Genomic DNA, 20,237 nt, shown 5'->3' with positions numbered 1-20,237 from the left:
GTCATTTGCAGGCCATTTTTATTGTATCAAATCTTTTTTTTTTAACAGATGTTGTTTATTTATTTTATATGCTGACCTGTGAATCACTTAGAGCATTATTGATTGATCATTCATTCATTCATTCATGCTTTCTTTTCTTCTCTAAAATGTTTTTTATATTATTATTATTATTATTTATTATTTTATCATTATTGTTATTATTATTTTCACCTTTTTTATGGCATTACCCAGCATTTATTTACTGCATTAACTAGCTTTTAGAAAGGAAGCATTGCTTACAACAGTAGCCTACAACAATGATGAAATAGCTGTTATTTTCCCTGAGATGATGTTAGCTGAATGTTGTTACATAGGCCGAACTTGCATTAAGGACGTAAACAGGGCCAATTTTGATTTCATATTGACTTTAAATAGATTATCCACTGGCACCATTTTCTGTAATATTAACCTTAGTCATACACCATTCTGTTCCAGAGTTTTGATTTAGCACGTATACGGGTCAAGCACTCTTTGTAATAGCCCTGATTTAAGTGTCTTGTTGACGAATGGTAGTCGTTGATTGTACCTTATACTTGTTATTTCAGTAAGAACCCCTTAACCTAACGGCTATCAATCCTCAGGTTTAACTTTCTTTCCAGCTTCAAATAATATATTACAGCACTTCCTGTGTAGGCTCTGATATACACTTGACAAGAACGGTTTGTGTCAACAAGACCGCTGAGAAATCCGGCTGTGCTTAAGTGTCTGTGGCTGTTAAGTGAGAGGCAGGGAAAAGTTTGCAGTTGGATTAGTTGGAGATGACATGTTCTGGCCTCTCTGTCTTGCAGCTGATTATCCAGAAGATCCGCATGTGCCAGCAGCTGTGGGCTTGTGAGCCATTTGTCAGTGTGCTGGAGTACCTTCTGGCTGTGGGCAATTACCTCAACCAGAACGCGGGCAAGGACAGAGCCAAGGGATTTCGCCTCTCATCCTTAACTAAGGTAGGACCCGCACCGCCAGCAAATGACCTTTGGGTGATGGCGAGGAGAGCCAGGGCAAATAAAACATCTTATTGGCATATAGGTTTTATTTCTCTCTCTTTTTCTTTCTTTTTTCTTTTTTACCAGTTTTCATCTCTCTTCCAGTTGTTCTGTCTGTTCAGCCTTGGTAACAGCATTAAAGGAGAACTCGGCAACTCTAGCGAACTCTAGTCACTTCTGCGCTGATTTTCCCTTTTGTTGTCGCATGTTTTCCCCACGAGCTCCCCCTACAGCTGTGGGGGGGGCGTATATTTCACAACACGGTCGTAAAAAACTCACTTGCGGCGGCCTCCTCCCCCTCTCTACCGCTGCTCATGTGCGTTTGTTTTGATCAGAGCAAGCCAACTGTATCGTGTGGAGCTATGTCTACTGAGGTGGGTAACTATGGGTAATACATCATACATGCGTGTGTGTTTATGTCGAATTGCCGTAAAGCAATTCGTGTTTCGCGCTCGTTCTCGTTCTCGCTTCTCACGAGACTTCCAATTTCTATCTTGCCGGGACGGTAGTCCCCAAGTTGCAAGGTTGGTTTTCCGCCTGGGAACGCTGGGGGGAGTGGGTTAAACAACAGGTTGTTTAACCAATCAAATTATTTCTAGACAGTTTTATTAAGTTAAAAAAGTTACCAAGTTCTCCTTTAAGGGTAACTAATAATATGAGTTTGGGTTTTCCTGTTTTCAGCAAGTAGCAGTCTCTGTTTTTGGTCACACGGTGTTGTGCGCACAGCTTTGCACACAAGTGAACCGAAAAAATCTCCTGAAATACACACTCCTCACATATTCTACCATTCAAAACCGGTGGTGTTTTTTTAAACACTTTTATTCAGCAAAGCTGCATTCAATTGATCAAAAGTGACATTAAAGACTTTTATAATGTCACGAAATATTTATATTTCAAATAAATGCTGTTATTTTGAACTTTCTATTCAGTCAAAGAAAGAATGCAATGTGGTGTCCACAACATTGATAATAATAATAAATGTTTCTTGAGAAGCAAATCAGCATATTAAAATGATTTCTGAAGGATCATGTGACACTGAAGACTGGAGTAATGATGCTGAAAATTCAGCTTTGATCACAGGAATACATTACTTTTTTTTTAAAACATTGTTATAAAATAATGTTTTTTTTTTTTTTTTTGGTAGTTCCAAAAGCTTCAAAAGCACAAACCATTGCTTAACAACCGCATTGATTATGGTCAGTCTGTCTTAAAACATTCATGTTAAAAATCAGTTTTAAGTTCTACCAGAAAGACTCAAAAACAAGCTGTTTAAGAAATACAAAATTAATGAGTGAAGTAATTACTGTTAATTATGGATACCTAATTTATGTACCTGAACTAACGCAAAGCTAGTATTTCCAGAACCCTGTTGTCGCACTCTGTTATGATGCATTGCATGGCAAATGTATTGCGACGTGTATCATATTGTGACATAATTCCCAATACCCTATGGGTTTGTCATGTTTTTATGACTCCATCCACTACACAAATCAGACATGCAGTACCTATGAGTTTCTCTTTGTTGTTCATTTCTACAACCTCTTGCCGCAGCGGCCCAATTCATTAGCCACGCGGCATGGCTTTTTTTCCGAGCTCGCTGAGTCATTAGCGACACATGGTGGTAATTTGTATCGATTTTTCCGGCCAGGATGCTGAAAACCCAGTTCCTCAGTGGCAAGATTTAAGGGCACTTCCACAATAAGCTGAATGACTTCCTCCTTTGCTAATGAGGTATCTGAGTGCACCGTCTCTGTGCTTCCTCCATAGAAACACGACATAGAAGGACGAGAACAGCATTCTTACTCTATGATGCAATAGAACTTTTACAGGGCAGTTACAATTTTCAAAAATATCATTTAATATATCATATTTTTGTTACCAGAGTATGAAATTTGAAGATATCACAACATTTAAGACCAATACGTATTTTAAACGTATATTTGACAGGCTTAAATGAAAATTTGATTCTGATATAAATGTGGAATTTTACAGTATTTTTGTATCACAGCTAAATTGTATAAATAAGTGTTATTTTATGTTTCTTTTAAATCTCATTTCTCCTTTTCCCATCACATAAAATAACTACCATTCAAAGGTTTGGGGTTTGATAGATTTTTAATGTTTTTGAAAGTCTTTTATGCACACCAATGCTGCATTAATCTGACCAAAAATGCAGCAAAAACAGTAATATTGTAAAAATTATTACAATTTAAAATAAATGTTTTCTATTTTAATATATTTTATAATTTAATTTATTCCTGTGATGCAAAATTGAATTTTTAGCATCATTACTCCGGTCTCCAGTGTCACATGATCCTTCAGAAATCATTCTAATATGATGATTTGCTGCTCAAGAAACATTTATGATTATTATCGATGTTGAAAACCGTTGTGCTGCTTCATATTTTTGTGGAAACCATGATCATTTTTCCTTCCTTCCTTGATTTTCCTCAATATCAATGCATCCTTGCTGAATAAAAGTCAAGAATCTCACTGACCCAAAACTTTTGGATTTTTCTAAACTAGCAAAATATGAGTGATCCTTTGTGAACTAAGCCTAAACTTTGAACAAACAGTGTATTTGATGTCTCCAGGTCATCTTTTAGTTTTGTAGAATGGTCCGGGGATTGAACTGGTAAACAACACAAACTAGAAACCGAGTATAGCCCAATTTTCCACTCATCTGAAGATTAGCATTTAGCCCCCTGTGAGTTTTAAATTAGTGGCTGTTGAAATTGTTGCAGTGGTTTCATGTCTACATGCATTACCATAAAGAATGGGTCTAGAGAGCTTGATATATCGCCACTCTTGTTCTCTACAGGCCTCTTCATATGAAGATCAGTTGAAACAATCACTCTTGAACATGCTTGCTGGTTTTTGTGGCATGCACACTCGCTATACATATTCTTTCTTTAAGAGGATGCAATTTAGATAGGATTGTTTTGTTTAGCACTATTTGATTCATTTTCAGTGCTTAAAGGGATAGGTCACCCAAAATGTTTTATTCGGTTATCATTTACTCAAGTTGTTCCAAACCTGTATGAGATCTTCTGCTGAACACAAAAGATATTGTGAAGAATATGGGTAACCAAACAGTTGATGGGCCCCATTGACTTCCATAGTGTTTTTCCCCCCATGCAATGGAAGTCAATGGCTGTTTGGTTACCCATATTCTTCAAAATATCTTCTTTTGTGAAAAGAAAAGAAAGAAATTCATACAGTTTTGGAACAATGGTGAGTAAATGATGACAGATTTTTCTTTTAATTTTGGGGTGAATTGTCCCTTTAAATTATTCACATTACCATTTGATAAGTGTTAAACCTTTGTGAATTAGCAACTATATTTCTTCTGCATGATGAGTCACGACATGCATTCCTTATCATTATCACCCTTTAGCCTGCTGTACAAATTCCCAATCTTTAAAAACACTCGTGCGAGGCTGCGGTACTCCAACAGCATTTGCATTGTGTCTGTATGGTTAATCAGAGAGCAGAACATTCAGATGTCAAGGAGATCCTTTTGGAAAAAATGTTAACCGGTTTTTCACATGTGCACAATAGAGGTGCTCTTTGGTACAAGGACATTATCTTCTTCCATTTTTAGTAGATGGTAATATGCACGTGGGTGTTGAATTGTCAAACCTCGCTCTTTCTCTGGCCTTGGGCAAGGTATTGGTATTCAGAAATGCGTGCATGTGCGTGCATAAACGCTCACAAATGCACACTCACACCCAAGATAAATATTTGTTTACCTAATCCTCTAAATATAACACCCTCTGGTCAGATGGGATATTTGATTGGGGATATGTGACCAACCGTTCCCAAACCTCTGCCCTACTGCCAACATAGACAGCTACCTTCTAAGAAAGCATCCCGATTGTTATGGAACCTTATAAGTGACCAATCTGGAATACATTGGCAACTCTCTATGTCACACAAATAGCACACTACACTTGACAGACAATTGATTCCAATAGAATTTGTTGTTAATATGTTTCTAATGGCATTAAAACACATCACTCACATTTTTAATATATAAAACAATACATATTTATATATTTTATATTTATTTTATATTATATTAAATGTAATTTTTTTATCAACTAGTTTGTCAGCATGAAATGGAATACAAGTTTATTTATAGTTATTTCTCTTACCTCTTCTGCCATCTTGAATATATTTTATTTATTTTTCACTGAGTTTGTGACAATGCAATTCTGGGATTGCCTTCACTGCATTTTGGCTAAATCAAAATAAATGTCTATTATGCTTTAAAATGCTGCCTACATAGGGAGCTTACCAGGTTTTGGACACAAAGTAAAATGTGTTAAAAAATGTTTTATCATATTTTACATACATATTTTAATTATATAATATGTTTTATATTTGTTTATTGTTTATATATATATGAATTATATTAAATAATATTTTTATTAACTCTGTATTTAATGGAATACAAAGTGTCAAAAAAGTGTCTGTGATGCATTAAAATGCTCCCTACATAGGCAGCTCAATAGGTTTCGGAACACAGCAAATGTTCCATCGTCTTTTCAAGTGCAGGTGCGTGGATAAACGCATTCATTATTTTTCCCTCCTTTTTCCAGCTTTCTCAGCTGCGCGGGAACAATCGGAAGTTCACCTTGCTGCATGCCCTTGTGGAGCAGATCATGTTGCGAGAACCACGTTTGGCCACCTTTTTCCTGGAGCTTGCAGAATTCGAGACTGTTCCTGGCGGTACCCTAATCAAAATTTTATTGGAAGGGAAGATGTGATAGATGTTTTTCGGGCTGATTTGATTGAATGCCTTCTGATTGTGTGTATCTGTGGTTTTCCTGCAGCTTCGGTTAAAGGTCTAACAGCAGAGGTGGATGGTACGTGGTCTTATCTGATGTGTTCTGTGATGCTACTGCACCAGACTTGTTTTGTAGATGCTTTTGATGCTTGATGGAGCACTTTTGCTTTCAGAATATCAACAAACCCTTTCACTGTTATATTCAAGTGTGGTCAGGCATTTCATACTATTTATAACTTTTTAATCAACTGAGCGTTAGATTTAAACCTGTTGCTGCTTGGCTTGCTTGTGCAGTAATGCATGAAAGCATTGCAGTTTTATTCATAGAGTTTAGTTAGTCCATTACAAATGTCCTCAAACAGAGATCCCCCTCCTTGTCACTGTTTAGTCGTGAAGAACGAGTTTCAGAAGGTCATCCAGTACAGGAAAGCACAAAAACGGAAAAACACAGCCAATCAGCACCCCAAATTCATCAAAGACTTAAAGGTAAATTTACAGGTTTACCCAATTATATTTGCTTTGTGTTATTGTACATCACATACTTGGTCTGAATATGAATTTGAAAGAAAATACATATATATAAATGTCATGTTTTCTGATTAATATGATTTATTCAAGGGGTTTCTTCTGTGGAACACGAACAACATTTTTTCAATTATGTACTTTATCTCTATTTTTCATGCATTAACCATGAATAGGGATCTAAGTTTTTTCCTTTCTACGGAAGAATGCAAGAATACAGTATATACTATTTGTGTGATATATTCGAAGTCTTTGCAATTTAAGCCGTCACTCAGTTTCAGTGAGCTGATAATGACTGTGATCGGATTACTAAGTCAGTGAGTTGAATTTAATCATTTAAATTTAGTGAACTGGATCAGAAGATGGACAAAGCTACTTTTCTCACTGAATAATGACTCAAATTTCAGTCTCTTCCTCACACAAAGCTATCGTATTACTTCAAAAGAATATATAATACATTATAATGCTTTTATGCTCCTGACTGGCCAGGATATTCTTAAAAAAATAAAATAAAATCCAATGTACTGTATCATTCTTGCACAACTCCATAGAGAAAGGAAGTTAATTTAGATCTTATGAAGTGCAGACCCTTGTGAGCTTGTGGTTTGTTACACCTTTTGACTGTATAAAAGCTTTTTCTGATGTGGTCTGTTTGGAGAGAAATATCAGTGATGAAAAGCCTCTGAGGATGAGAGCGCTAAGAATGCCAGCGCTACCTCTCCAAAAAACAGAAAGAAGGAAAATGCACACCCGAAACACCTGCTGTTCCTTTATCTCCGGCTCTAGATGGCCATAGAGAAGCAAGAGGCCGATTTCAGACAGCTGATGAAGAGGTGTGAGGAGATGAGGAAGCTCTACACTGACATATTGGTAATCCCTGAGTTATTATTCCAATATCTTCTGTTGTGTTGCCTTGAGAGATGGATGAGCCGGAGTCACCGGCTATCTGGAGATTGGCTTTTTCTGCTTATCTGTGCCAGGTGGACTTTGGAAAAGGGGAATATATTTCAGCCCACCCATTCACCAAGGTTACAGTGTTTTTTCCCCCTCACTGTGAGGGACATGATGCTGGATTGAGAATGACGTATGATGACGGTTCTCTATGATGTTCATGGGTTGTTTATAGCACTAAATATGTTATGAGCACAGAAGATTGTCTTGGGTATACCAGAGGGGTATTTGCTACAAATATTTGCAAAGCAACAGCAGCATTTCAACAAATATAAAAAAAAAATAAAAAAAATGAATGTATGTATAAAAAGTAATATAAAAAAAAAAACTTTAAATATAAAATATATAAGAAAAAAAATCAATACAACTCCATATGAAGAAATTTTGCTTAATCAAATTTTTTTTTAATTTTGCTGGACAACTTCCTTACTTGAGTGAAAGTACAGATACTACTGGTCAAATATTACTCCGTTACAAGTAAAAGTTGTAAATACCTATTTTTACTTAAGTAAAAGTACAGAAGTACTCGTTTTAAAAAGTACTTAAGTATCAAATGTCTGCATTGTTTTATTGCAATGTAATACTTACAGTACCTTTTGTCTCTGAATCTATGCCTGCCTACCTACCCTCATAACAATATCAAAATTATTTCTAGAACACAGTTCCAGTAGTGGAATTGAATGTGAGATTGAATAAGTGCACACAATAACGTTCACAATGGTTTCGGACACCCAAATGGCTGTTCCCTCAAATAGTGCCCCATTTAAAGTTTTTTGGCTTTTAGTATGAATATGTTAACCTTACTGATATCTATAAGGTAGTGTGCTCCACAACAATGACAAAATTCGCATTTAGAAAATGAAAATCAGGTCGATGTCAGATTCCAACATCAGATTGACGTTAATATCCAACGTTGGACAGACATTGTATTGTGGTTGAAAATTAAAATCGGGTTGACGTCAGAAACCAACATCAGCCGGGTTCTGACGTCAACCTGACTTTCATTTCCAACCAAAATCATCCACTGACTGACGTTACTACTTTCTACTCAAGGACCTTGACAGAAATGTAGCGGAGTAAAAGGTACGATATTTGTCTTTCAAATGTAGTGAAGTTAAAGTAAAAAGTTTCCAGAAAAAATAATACTCAAGTAAAGTACAGATACTCAAGTAAATGTACTTTGTTACTGTCCACCTCTGTGTAAAGCCCAGTTGGGCCACATCAAGGGCCAAAAAATACACAGCTTTCTTAATAATAAAGGAAAGTAACAAATTCTTAGGCAGAGTCCTTTTCCTCTGTTTGTAACTTGTATTTCCCAACTGTCCCAATTTTCTTCAAGACTGTGAGTGTTTCACTGTGAACGTTCAGCCCATTGTGTGTTTGACAGGATGAGGTGGAGGCTCCTGCCAGCGATGAGAATTGGTTTAGTTTTACAATTACAGCCCAAACTTTTAGCCTTGGGCAAAAATACAGCAAACAGCAACTTGGGGCTGTGGAGCCAGGAATAATGGAAAGAACAGAGCCAGGATGAAGAGAGAAGCTGAGAGGGATGGGAAAATGAGCAGTTTTTATTTTGTTGGCTATTAAATAGTTTATATCTCTTAGTTTATCAGCATTAAGGTTTGTCTCTCCAGGTATGAATTGATTGGACAGTGGTTCACAATAGTAGTTGGTCTAAAAGTTTAAATTCTATTATCATTTACTCATCCTCATGCCGTTTTAAACTAGGATGATGTTGTTTCTTAGGTGGATGAAGAAATGATAAAGGGGACCTAATATGCCCTTTTTCAAAGTCTTGATTTTGTATTTGTGCTCTACTAGAATAGGTTTTCATGCTTGAATGTTCAAAAAACACTTTAATTTCCCATATTTGACATTGTGGCAGCTCCTCTCTTCCCAGTCAGTCAGTAACGCTCTGTTTAGTCTCTTTGAAGCCCCTCCTTCTGAAAAGCGCTGTGCTCTGATTGGTCGGCTGGATCAGTGTGTTATGATTGGTCAACCGCTTCAAGCGTGTTTGGAAAAGTCCCGCCCCTTACCATAACTGCGAGTTTGAACACACTAGTAACTAATCAACCAGGCCTCGTCCCTTTATTTTGCGTATGCCTTGGGCAGCAATTATTTAAATTAGGAATATTGTGACGTGTCAGGATTACAAAGACTAAACTCAAGATTACAATTTCAGGGCGTTTCAGGGAGTTAAGAAACAGTTACTGATATACAGAATAACTCCCTTTGGAGGGATTTTGTGCTTTGTAACTTTGCGGACCTTTTTCATGCTCAAACAGCAACATTACACACTAAAGAAAGCTGAAAATGTAAAAAAAGTAAGAAAAAAGGAACCCTTTAACTAGTATGACTTATGGATATTAGTGAAAAATGTCAAGGGAACATTGACTAGGGCCCTGTTTATATCTGGTATTAAGATGCGTTTTGTTCGATCGGATCACAAGTGGATGATGCTAAATACAGGTGTAAACAGGGTCTAAACCGTTTTGAGCTTGTCCACTTTCAACCTCTTCCAGAGGAAGATGAAAACTCATTTGACCAGCTTTCTTTCTTTGTGTAAACGCTCATGTGTTCGAATGCGTTCAAACAGCCACAAAAGACCGCCTTCTCTCCACCTAATGCGTTTACATTATGTGAAGCACGTTAGCCAGACTGGATTTAGACTTTGTCGGCTGAAGACCCAAGTTTGGTTTGAAGATGAAAAATGTACCAAGCACAATGTTCTCTCACCATTCCTGATTTCTAACACACACGTAATCTTGTGGCTGTCAGAGCAGAAATGAAAGCTGATGGTCTCCGTGTTTTTCCGTCGTCTCCGGGCGCGTTCATATGTAAATTGTGTGAGCTTATTTTGTCCATTAAATCGAAAGATCTGAAAAAACATAAATTTACCCGCCCATAGACCCTTCCCTCGAAGAAATCAGGACAGAAGTGGTTGAAAGTGAACAAAAGAGACAGATTAAAACACGGGTGTAAACGGGAATGTGTCTCCCTCGTCTACTTGTGATTCGATAGACCGAAACACATCCTAATACCAGGAGTAAACAGGGCCGAGGTGGTATTTGGATGGTTTGATTTGATCAGAGGAACTATATTAGAACTTTTACATTTTGTATTTTGACTTTGAAATAGACGGTAACAGTCACAATATGAAGCAATTTTGATTGTATCAAGTGTTATATAAATAAACTTGACTTGACAATATCACTCTTCATTTGTTTTCTTTTTCATCCACAGGTAAAATTCGGAGAGCCTTTGGATCAAGACTCCCAAGAACTTTTCGGATGGATTTGCCAATTTATTAATGACTTCAAGAAAGTATACTCTGAATACACTCAATGATCCTGACTTTCCACATCTAATGCAGTAGGTGTTTGTACAGTCTGTGTGAATTGGCACCTGCTTTCTCAAACATTTCAAAAGCGATATGAATGTCTGTAGAAAGAGACTTACCTACAGACTACGACCAATGTTTTCTGGATCTTTCCCAGTGCTGGTGTTTGATTTGATTTGATTAAACGGATTCTTTGACCCGGTGCTACAGCAAACAGCAGGAGCAAATGTTTACTAGAGCCACATATCATTTTTGTTCTTTTAGAGTGGATGTATAATGAATGTTAGTGATACATTCACAGATGGCTGGTGTGAAAGAGGCATTCTGATTCAGACAAGCCAGTTGAATGGTTTCCACGTGTGTCTCCTGAATCTCAGACTCTCTGTGGCCTTGAGCGTGTGTGTATTTTCTCGATGATACAGAATCGAGTCCTCTGTGGCGGTTCAGCACATGACGTCTGCATTTCACACTATTCATGAACAGACCCCTCTTCATTTTGCTTTTCCGAATTATAGAAGAAACGAATCTTTTTGAAGTCTGATTTCCTGCGCATAACACTAGGATTTACATGCTCGTGACTTGTAATCCTTTTGTAATGAACATCCATTGCAGTTTTTCTGCCACTGCAGGAATAGTTCAGCCAGAAATTTAAAGCCTGTCATCATTTACACATCTTCACGTCGTTCCAAACCCATATGACTTTCTTTCTTCTTTGGAGCACAAAAGAAGATGCTTGGCAGAATGTTTAATCCGTTCTTTTCCGTTTAATGACGAATGATGCTAAACAGAGCATTTTTAAAGGTAGTCTATAGCATTTGTGTACTACATTAAAATGCTTCTATTCTATAGCACTATTTTAAGTTTTTACAGCCTTATTTCAGGTAATATGTGAGCTATTATTTTAAAGCACATAGCAGAGTAGCAACATAACTGTGTAAACATGACCTTGTGACTAATTTGTTGTGGGCTACGGAAACAGATTCATTGTACAGTATAACAAGCAAATAAAGTGAGTATTGCGCCCTGCAGTAGGGTACATAAAGTATTCTGTGTGGCATTTCATGACCTGCAGGAGTTTGTCAGCTCAAATTCTCTGCTTAGTCAGACATAAAATGCTTTCCTTCTACCATGAGGCAACATTTTTGTTTTTTTTCCCCCACTAAAATAAACTTGACTGCACAGGGAATGAGTTTTTTATTCATTAAAGAAATGTATTAGAGCACTGAAAGATTTAAACCAAACAAGCTTAATTTGTCTTCTGAAACACTGATTTGCATTAATAGTCATCTTAATTTACACTTTTACGAAATAAATAATTAAAACGACTTTTCTGGTATCACTAAAATCATGTCCTGCTGTTACTCTCTGTATTCCCTTAGTGTGCGTTTTTTGTACTCATACTCTGTGATTATGTTTGGTTTAGAATAAAAATGTGGATTACATCTCTACCTGCAGCACGCACAGGACTTTTACGATGACATTAGTTTAAATCGCTACATGTTACATCTGTTCATCTTCTTAGGTACCCAGCTGTTGCTTTGTTACCTTATATTTGACCTTAACTGGCTTGTGAATGGCCACACACACACACACACATTTACTAACTTTTATGTTAGATGCGATTTGATAGCACTACTTTCAATTCAGCAAAGAATCCTGACAAAAATGTTTCATGATTTCAACATAAATATGAAGCAGCACAACTGTTTTCAACATTGATAATAATCAGAAATGTTTCTTGATCATCAAATCATCATATTAGAATGATTTATGAAGGATCATGTGACACTGAAAATTTGGCTTTACCATCGCAGGAATAAATTACTTAAAAAAAATATATAAAAAATTCACAAGAAAAGTGTTGTTTTGAATTGTAATAATATTTCACAATAATACTGATTTTACAGGCTTGGTGAGCATAGACAAAATCTTAAAGACCCCAACCGTTTGAACGGTATATTATTTAATTAATATTAATCTAGTTCATGTTGCCTGCATTAATTAAAGGACTTACATGTGAAATATTAGTTATTATTTTTATACTTATAATTCCTTCTTCATAATATTTTAGAATGAATTTGTTTGTTTAATTTCAAAACGTCTATGGCACAACTAAACTTTTGAGATTTGTTTTCTGATTGGTCGGAGCTTCATGGAACATAAAAACTGAAAATGCATGGGCTGCCCTCTTGACCAGCGCTACACAAAAGCATTTAGGCTGTTGAAGAAAATCACTCCAGCCAAAGTGCTCGGCCGTGACCCCATTGTATAGACCACAGATTAAACAATTTCTCTTGGCCTGCTTGGCGGAGCGCCTGCCAGGGGTGAAAGCAGCAAGCTGCCAATCTTTTGTCAGCCTGCACAGTCAGGCAAGATTGGGACCAAAAAGTCGCTTTTACCATCAGATGCTTTTCAGTCACCCCATCAGAGGTGGGTTAGCAGGTGCTTCACGGTGTGCTGGGCAACAGTGAAAATGATGATTATTAGCGGCTGTCAAAGAGCTCACGCTACCTCAAACCTATAGTGTAAATCTCCCAGCTTCCCCTTCACGGACATTTTTAGGGAACTACAGGTAGGTCTCTGTGTTTAAATTGTTCAGCCTACTAATGGTGGTCTTAAAGGAAAAGTTCACTCAAAAACTAAAATTTAGGTTGTTGAAAATATTGGTTACACTTCATATGGTAACTCTTTATTTTACAGTGTCCTTGTTACATATGTTACATGTACTTACCATAGTAATAACAGTAAATTTTACATAATTACAAGTAACTAACCTTAAACCAAACCCTAATCCTAGTCGTAACTTTATAGCAAGTAAACGTAGTTAATTAATATTACTCAGTAAAGTGTAACCCTTTATTTTGAGTTGATGTAGTTACATTGTACTTACTCAAATAAGTACTGAGTAATATTAATTAACTACATGTACTTGCTATAAAGTTACGACTATGGTTATGGTTTAGAGTTAGTTACTTGTAATTATGCATAATTTAATGTTATTACTATAGTAAGTACATGTAATAATGTGTAACTACGTCACCTTAAAATAAAGTGTTGCCAATATATGGACTATTTTGTGTTTAAGTTCTGTATTTTTTGGTGATCTATTCCTTTCAGAGGGGCATTCTAGAATGGGCTGTTTGAAATAAATAAATTCGATACATTTTGATGGTCATTTCTACATTTCTTAATGATGTTCTCTTCACGCTTCACAGACGTGGTCACCAATTCTCCTTTTGTGTCCCACAAAAAAATAGCAACCTTGTTCAGTTTTGGAGCAAAATGAAGGTGAGGAAATGATGACAGAATTTTTGTAATTTTTTTTATTTTTTTTGGTGATCTATTCCTTAAAAAAATGCATTCTAGAATGGATTCTGTATGCTATAACTGAATGAATGAATATTCTGAACAGACTGAAATTAAGGTAGTTTGAACTCAGAATATGATGTAAAATAAGGACTATTTTATGGTTCCTTTAAATAATTTAATGATAATGAATTTCATTCATTTTCATAATGTTTATTTTAAAGCTTGACAGACGTGTTCACTTCTGGAAAGAGCTGCATGAAGTTTCCTTAAGATTTGTCATTTTGTCGCACAGAAAACAGTGTTTGAGTTTGGAACAACATAAAGGTGAGTAAATAATGACAGAATAAATTTTTTTTTGATGATCTGTTTCTTTAAGACATGCATTCTAGAATTGATTATGTTGGTTATAAATAAAGAATAATTAATAATAATAATAATAAACTTAAAAAGTGTTATACCTGTTTAACTCCTGTCTGGGGAGCAAGGGAGAGTTTTTCCAACCCCTTCATTTTAATTCTGTGGGTTTTTTAACCTTCTCTCTAGACTGGCAGATTTGTTTGGATACCCCTAGAGAAGCCGGTTTGTTTGAACTCCAGGAAAAGTGCAGGGCTTTGTTTGATGGATTTTAATGTCATTTGCTTTCTAAGTCAATGTCAGCTTTGGGGAGGTGTTCACCCAGAGGCCTTTACACCCAAACGCTGCAGGCCCAGCATTACTTTGTGCTTTGTGCAAGGACTCGCATAGAGTTACACTCACACATAAACACAGACAACTGCACAGCACTCCAAAGTCCTCCGCTCGCTTCACAACCCAGTGAATCATAACGTTGCTCTGAAATGGTCCAATGAGGCAGTCCGTCTCCCTCTTTCCACAGTGTCAATGGGGTCGTGTGAACTAGCCTTTTCTTCTCGCTCCCAGCAGTGCTTACCTGGCTGAGAAGACAGCTAGCCTGTAGGTCACAGGGGTTTGATTCGTTTGCAGTGCTTCAAGTCCAGCTCATTTATCTTACTCTCATCCAGGAATAGATTCACGGCTTTCTCTCCCCAGCTGCTGTCCAGGTGACTGGTCCAGCAAAAATCCAATACTCTTAATCAAAAATTAACTCCTTATGTCATCATTTGTGTTAAGAGTCTTACAGGCTGGTATAAAAGTAATAATTCAGGAAACTTTAAGAGTTTTTACTTTTTCCCCGCCGTTGACGGAAATTTCTGTCTTTTCTGAGACGATGCTTCCCCGCCATTGGCGGAAATGCCCAGCTTTTCACTGGTATACCGGTAGGGGGCGCTATTACCAACCTGACCTCACGGCAATTCATATGAATTTTACGAGGTGGCTAATTTTTACAAAATCATACGACCTCACTCAAACGATTTTTGCTAAATCGTACATATTTTACGAGTTGCCCAATTCGTGTGAATTCATACGAATTTACTGACCCCGCCCCCAAACCTACCCATCATATTTAGCCACCTTTTACTCACTTGTACGAATCCTGATTAAGAGTCTCCTGGACATTAAGAAGAAGACCAAGCGACCAAGACCAACATTAAACAGCATATAAAACAAAACTGCCTAATGTTATCCAATGAAATGTCGACCCAGGATGTAATATAGGACTGTGAAGCTTTGGGGGTGTTGTTGAACGTGATCTACTATGATTGGATAATTACTGCAGTGATTGTTATGTTTCTAGCATGTTATATGTTTGTCAGCAGTTCTTCTAACCCTAATTGATGGAGTGTGTTGCTTTTCATTTCTTAAACAACCATGTAGGAAGACAATGTCAAGATTCATCAGGCTCTAACTGTGAAAGAATGGTTTGGAGGGAGCATGAAGATCAGATCTTAAATTCATTGAAAGTCTTTGGGATGTGCTGGAGGAGACTGCTAGAGGTGCTGGACTCTTGCATTGGCAATACAAGACCTTTACCAAAAATGCATGCACCTCTTGATGGAAATAACATCACAACATTTACTGAAAAGTTACACACTACTGTACATCAATTAGGGTTAGAAGAACTGTTGCCAAACATATAACATGCTAGAAACATAATAATCACTGCGATAATGAACCAATCATAGACTCTTAAGGTCCCCCTGGTGAAAACCAAGAGTTTAATGTTGTTTATATGTCTATGATGTGTTTTTAATATGCTTTAAGTCAACACCATTGTTGAGTATTTTCTCCTTAAAAAAACTGCAGTGTCTCAAAAACTCGGTTTGAAATCGCTGGTGTCTCTGACGTCACAAACTACCTTGAAACCAATCAGGTCAACGTGTGATCGTCAACGAGTGGATCTCTGAGCTGGTGTGAGTGAGTGGAGGCGGGGCTCATATTCATAGAACATATGGAACCGCGTATACTAAATGAGGCAAGGGTGTAGAGTTACATTCAAGCTATTTTAAGGCATGAAGAATGTTTTTTCAAGAAAAAAAAAAAACCTTTGAATATGTCATTTCGGACATCAAAAATGAGTTTACTTGTTTTGTTTTTTTTCGCTGGCAGTATTAAAAGCATTATGACTTTTTTATTTTTTATTTTGCATTCACTACTTTTGTGCACATTTCCCACCAAAATGTTCCTACACCCTATTGCCGGTTTCTGGTTTGTCCCTCTTTGAACCCACGAGCCTTGTTGTTTCAGAGATACTCTGACTCAGTCGCCATGCCATAACATCCAACACGTTGATTACGAGAACTGAATGTTTGCTTACCATCTAATGATATTTATATATGTGCCCTATTTTTGAAAACAGTCAAACGACGTCCTCATCATTAGTGAAATTACCAGCAAGATGTAGGTTACAATCTCATTAAGATTTTACATACAGTGGGGAGAACAAATATTTGACACACTGCCGATTTTGCAGGTTTTCCTACTTGCAAAGCAACTGTGAGAGACGGAATCTAAAACAAAAATCGAGAAAATCACATTGTATGATTTTTAAATAATTAATTTACATTTTATTGCATGACATAAGTATTTGATACATCAGAAAAGCAGAACTTAATATTTGGTACAGAAACCTTTGTTTGCAATTACAGAGATCATACGTTTCCTGTAGTTCTTGACCAGGTTTGCACACACTGCAGCAGGGATTTTCTCCCACTCCTCCATACAGACCTTCTCCAGATCCTTTAGGTTTCGGGCTGTCGCTGGGCAATATGGACTTTCAGCTCCCTCCAAAGATTTTCTATTGGGTTCAGGTCTGGAGACCTTGGAATGCTTCTTACGGAGCCACTCCTTAGTTGCCCTGGCTGTGTGTTTCGGGTCGTTGTCATGCTGGAAGACCCAGCCACGACCCATCTTCAATGCTCTTACTGAGGGAAGGAGGTTGTTGGCCAAGATCTCGCGATACATGGCCCCATCCATCCTCCCCTCAATACGGTGCAGTCGTCCTGTCCCCTTTGCAGAAAAGCATCCCCAAAGAATGATGTTTCCACCTCCATGCTTCACGGTTGGGATGGTGTTCTTGGGGTTGTACTCATCCTTCTTCTTCCTCCAAACACCGCGAGTGGAGTTTAGACCAAAAAGCTCTATTTTTGTCTCATCAGACCACATGACCTTCTCCCATTCCTCCTCTGGATCATCCAGATGGTAATTGGCAAACTTCAGACGGGCCTGGACATGTGCTGGCTTGAGCAGGGGGACCTTGCGTGCGCTGCAGGATTTTAATCCATGGCGGCGTAGTGTGTTACTAATGGTTTTCTTTGAGACTGTGGTCCCAGCTCTCTTCAGGTCATTGACCAGGTCCTGCCGTGTAGTTCTGTGTTGATCCCTCACCTTCCTCATGATCATTGATGCCCCACGAGGTGAGATCTTGCATGGTGCCCCAGACCGAGGGAGATTGACCGTCATCTTGAACTTCTTCCATTTTCTAATAATTGCGCCAACAGTTGTTGCCTTCTCACCAAGCTGCTTGCCTATTGTCCTGTAGCCCATCCTAGCCTTGTGCAGGTCTACAGTTTTATCCCTGATGTCCTTACACAGCTCTCTGGTCTTGGCCATTGTGGAGAGGTTGGAGTCTGTTTGATTGAGTGTGTGGACAGGTGTCTTTTATACAGGTAACGAGTTCAAACAGGTGCAGTTAATACAGGTAATGAGTGGAGAACAGGAGGGCTTCTTAAAGAAAAACTAACAGGTCTGTGAGAGCTGGAATTCTTACTGGTTGGTAGGTGATCAAATACTTATGTCTTGCAATAAAATGCAAATTAATTATTTAAAAATCATACAATGTGATTTTCTGGATTTTTCTACATGCTTTGTAAGTAGGAAAACCTGCAAAATCGGCAGTGTATCAAATACTTGTTCTCCCCACTGTAAGAGATGAATATTACCAAATGCCCAAGCATTTTTTTTTTTTTTTGGTGAATGACTTTGATCCAGAACTGTGAGGTTTAAACATGTGAAACATTTATGAATTCTGAAATATGCATGACCACATCGGATGCTGTTCTTCTAAGCAAGAGACGCTCCATTCACACTTGGGCACTGTATACTAAATGTGCATCATGACAATGCTGCTGTCCTGTTGTTCACACAATGTAATCAAGAGTTTACAGTATTCCTTTATCTTATAGAAGACTAACATTGGGAAAGTGGTGAGAGGCGCTGAGAGGAAAATGAAGAACATCATGAAGATAAACAGCCATAACAGCTCTCATTTATTCAATAAATTCCCAAGCATCTCAATAGGTCCCCAGGTGAGTTAACTGTTAATTTGTGCTTGCAAATATTCCATTCTTAATTTGTTCCATAAATGAAAAGCCTTGCGTTTCTCAAGTTCACTCTCTGTATCCTCCAGAGAGATTGAAATCAGCGAGTTGAGCCGAGTACAAAGTGTATTATTCATTTTCCATTGACTTCTGAATCTGAACTTCATTATAGATCTTATGAAAAAAGGATTTTTTGCAGTCTGCAATGACTTTAATGACCCTGCATTTAAGTATGGAGTCCTGATGAAAGCAATTCATTTATAATCTTATATAATCACTATATAGACACACACACACACACACGTACATAACTACAGAATTACATTGCTTAATAGTCCAACATTAGAGCAAATAACATTCACGGCTCCAACTTGAGATGCATAAAGTAGTGCCAAACGCATAAAGCCAAATATTGAAACGCTTCTCTGCTCCATTATAGATTGCACATGAATTGCTTGTCCTTCTTATACTTCACTCAGTATTTTCTTTAATTTTGAGGCATGTGTATGAAATGCAGTATTCTCCTGAGACCCATTTGTCCAATGCAGTGGCTGTATATTTGTTGTTTATAGATATTAGACCAGACATGCCAAGCTGCTTTTAAGTCAATTTGTATTATCTGGACATACATATTTATATATACATATTTTTAATTAAAGTATTATGTATTTTTCTGGTGTGGCCAATGATATGAATAAAGTTGTGCTCAAAAGTTTACACACCCCTTGGAGAATCTGTAAAATGTTAATTATTTTGGCAAAATAAGATCAATCATAGAAAATTCATGTTATGTTTTATTTAGTACTGTCCTGAATAAGATGTTTTACATAAAAGATGTTTACATATAGTCCTCAAGACAATAAAATGGCTGAATTTATTAAAAAAACAATTAAAAGTTAATATACCCTTGATTCTTACTGTGTGTCATTACCTGGATCCACGTGCATGCATCGTGTTTCCTTCTGGAGCATCAGTGAATGTTTTAACCTTTTTTTTTACTAGTTGTGTTTGAGTCCCTCAGTGTGAAAAGATGGATCTCAAATTCCTACAGTCGCTGCTGGAAAGGGTTCAAATATGCAAAAGATGCTGGAAAACTGAATAATTTGCAGGACCTGGAGGATTTTTCTGTAGAACATTGGGCAGGTTAACTGCTCAGGACAAACACAGGACTCAAGAACAACCATCACAAAACAAAACAAACAAAAACAGTTGTGGATCATCCAGGTAAGGACACACAGTATTAAGAATCAAGGGTAAGTCAACTTTTGAACGGGGTCATTTTATAAATTCAGCTATTTTTTTTTTTTGTCATCTTTTAGATCTTTTATGTAAAATATCGTATTCAGAACAGTACTAAATAAAACATAAAATGCATTTTGTATAATCCCTCTTATTTTGTTAAAATAATTAACATTTTGCAGATTCAAGGGGTATGCAAACTTTTGAGTACGACTGTATATAAATATTAATTTAATACAAATAGAAAAAAAAAATATATATATATAATTGTTATTAATATATTCTTTAATAATATTAATATTATAATTAATAGTTTAGTATAAAATATTTATTAATTGTATTCATAATAA

At 37.0% G+C, this 20,237-nt stretch overlaps 1 protein-coding gene across 2 annotated transcripts in view; it reads left to right on the top strand.

The window, feature by feature from the left end:
• Window positions 1-12,072, top strand: part of LOC311302328 (uncharacterized protein) — a 37,501-nt gene extending 25,429 nt beyond the window's left edge. Inside the window, exons 12-17 of one of the 2 annotated variants that reach the window (XM_084428127.1) lie at window positions 828-980; window positions 5,624-5,753; window positions 5,858-5,890; window positions 6,200-6,297; window positions 7,120-7,203; window positions 10,528-12,072. In XM_084428127.1, coding sequence (XP_084284253.1) covers window positions 828-980; window positions 5,624-5,753; window positions 5,858-5,890; window positions 6,200-6,297; window positions 7,120-7,203; window positions 10,528-10,632 — 603 coding nt within the window. In that variant the 3' untranslated portion in view covers window positions 10,633-12,072. Of the gene's footprint in view, window positions 1-827; window positions 981-5,623; window positions 5,754-5,857; window positions 5,891-6,199; window positions 6,298-7,119; window positions 7,555-10,527 lie in introns of those variants that run through there. The other variant, XM_084428126.1, reaches the window with a different exon arrangement.
• The last annotated feature ends 8,165 nt before the right edge of the window (window positions 12,073-20,237 follow it).

Source organism: Rutilus rutilus (genome assembly GCF_951802725.1).
Source record: "Rutilus rutilus genome assembly, chromosome: 13".
NCBI lineage: Eukaryota > Metazoa > Chordata > Actinopteri > Cypriniformes > Leuciscidae > Rutilus > Rutilus rutilus.
The sequence above is the reverse complement of the archived record's forward strand: the minus strand, read 5'-3'. Positions and strand labels throughout refer to the sequence as shown.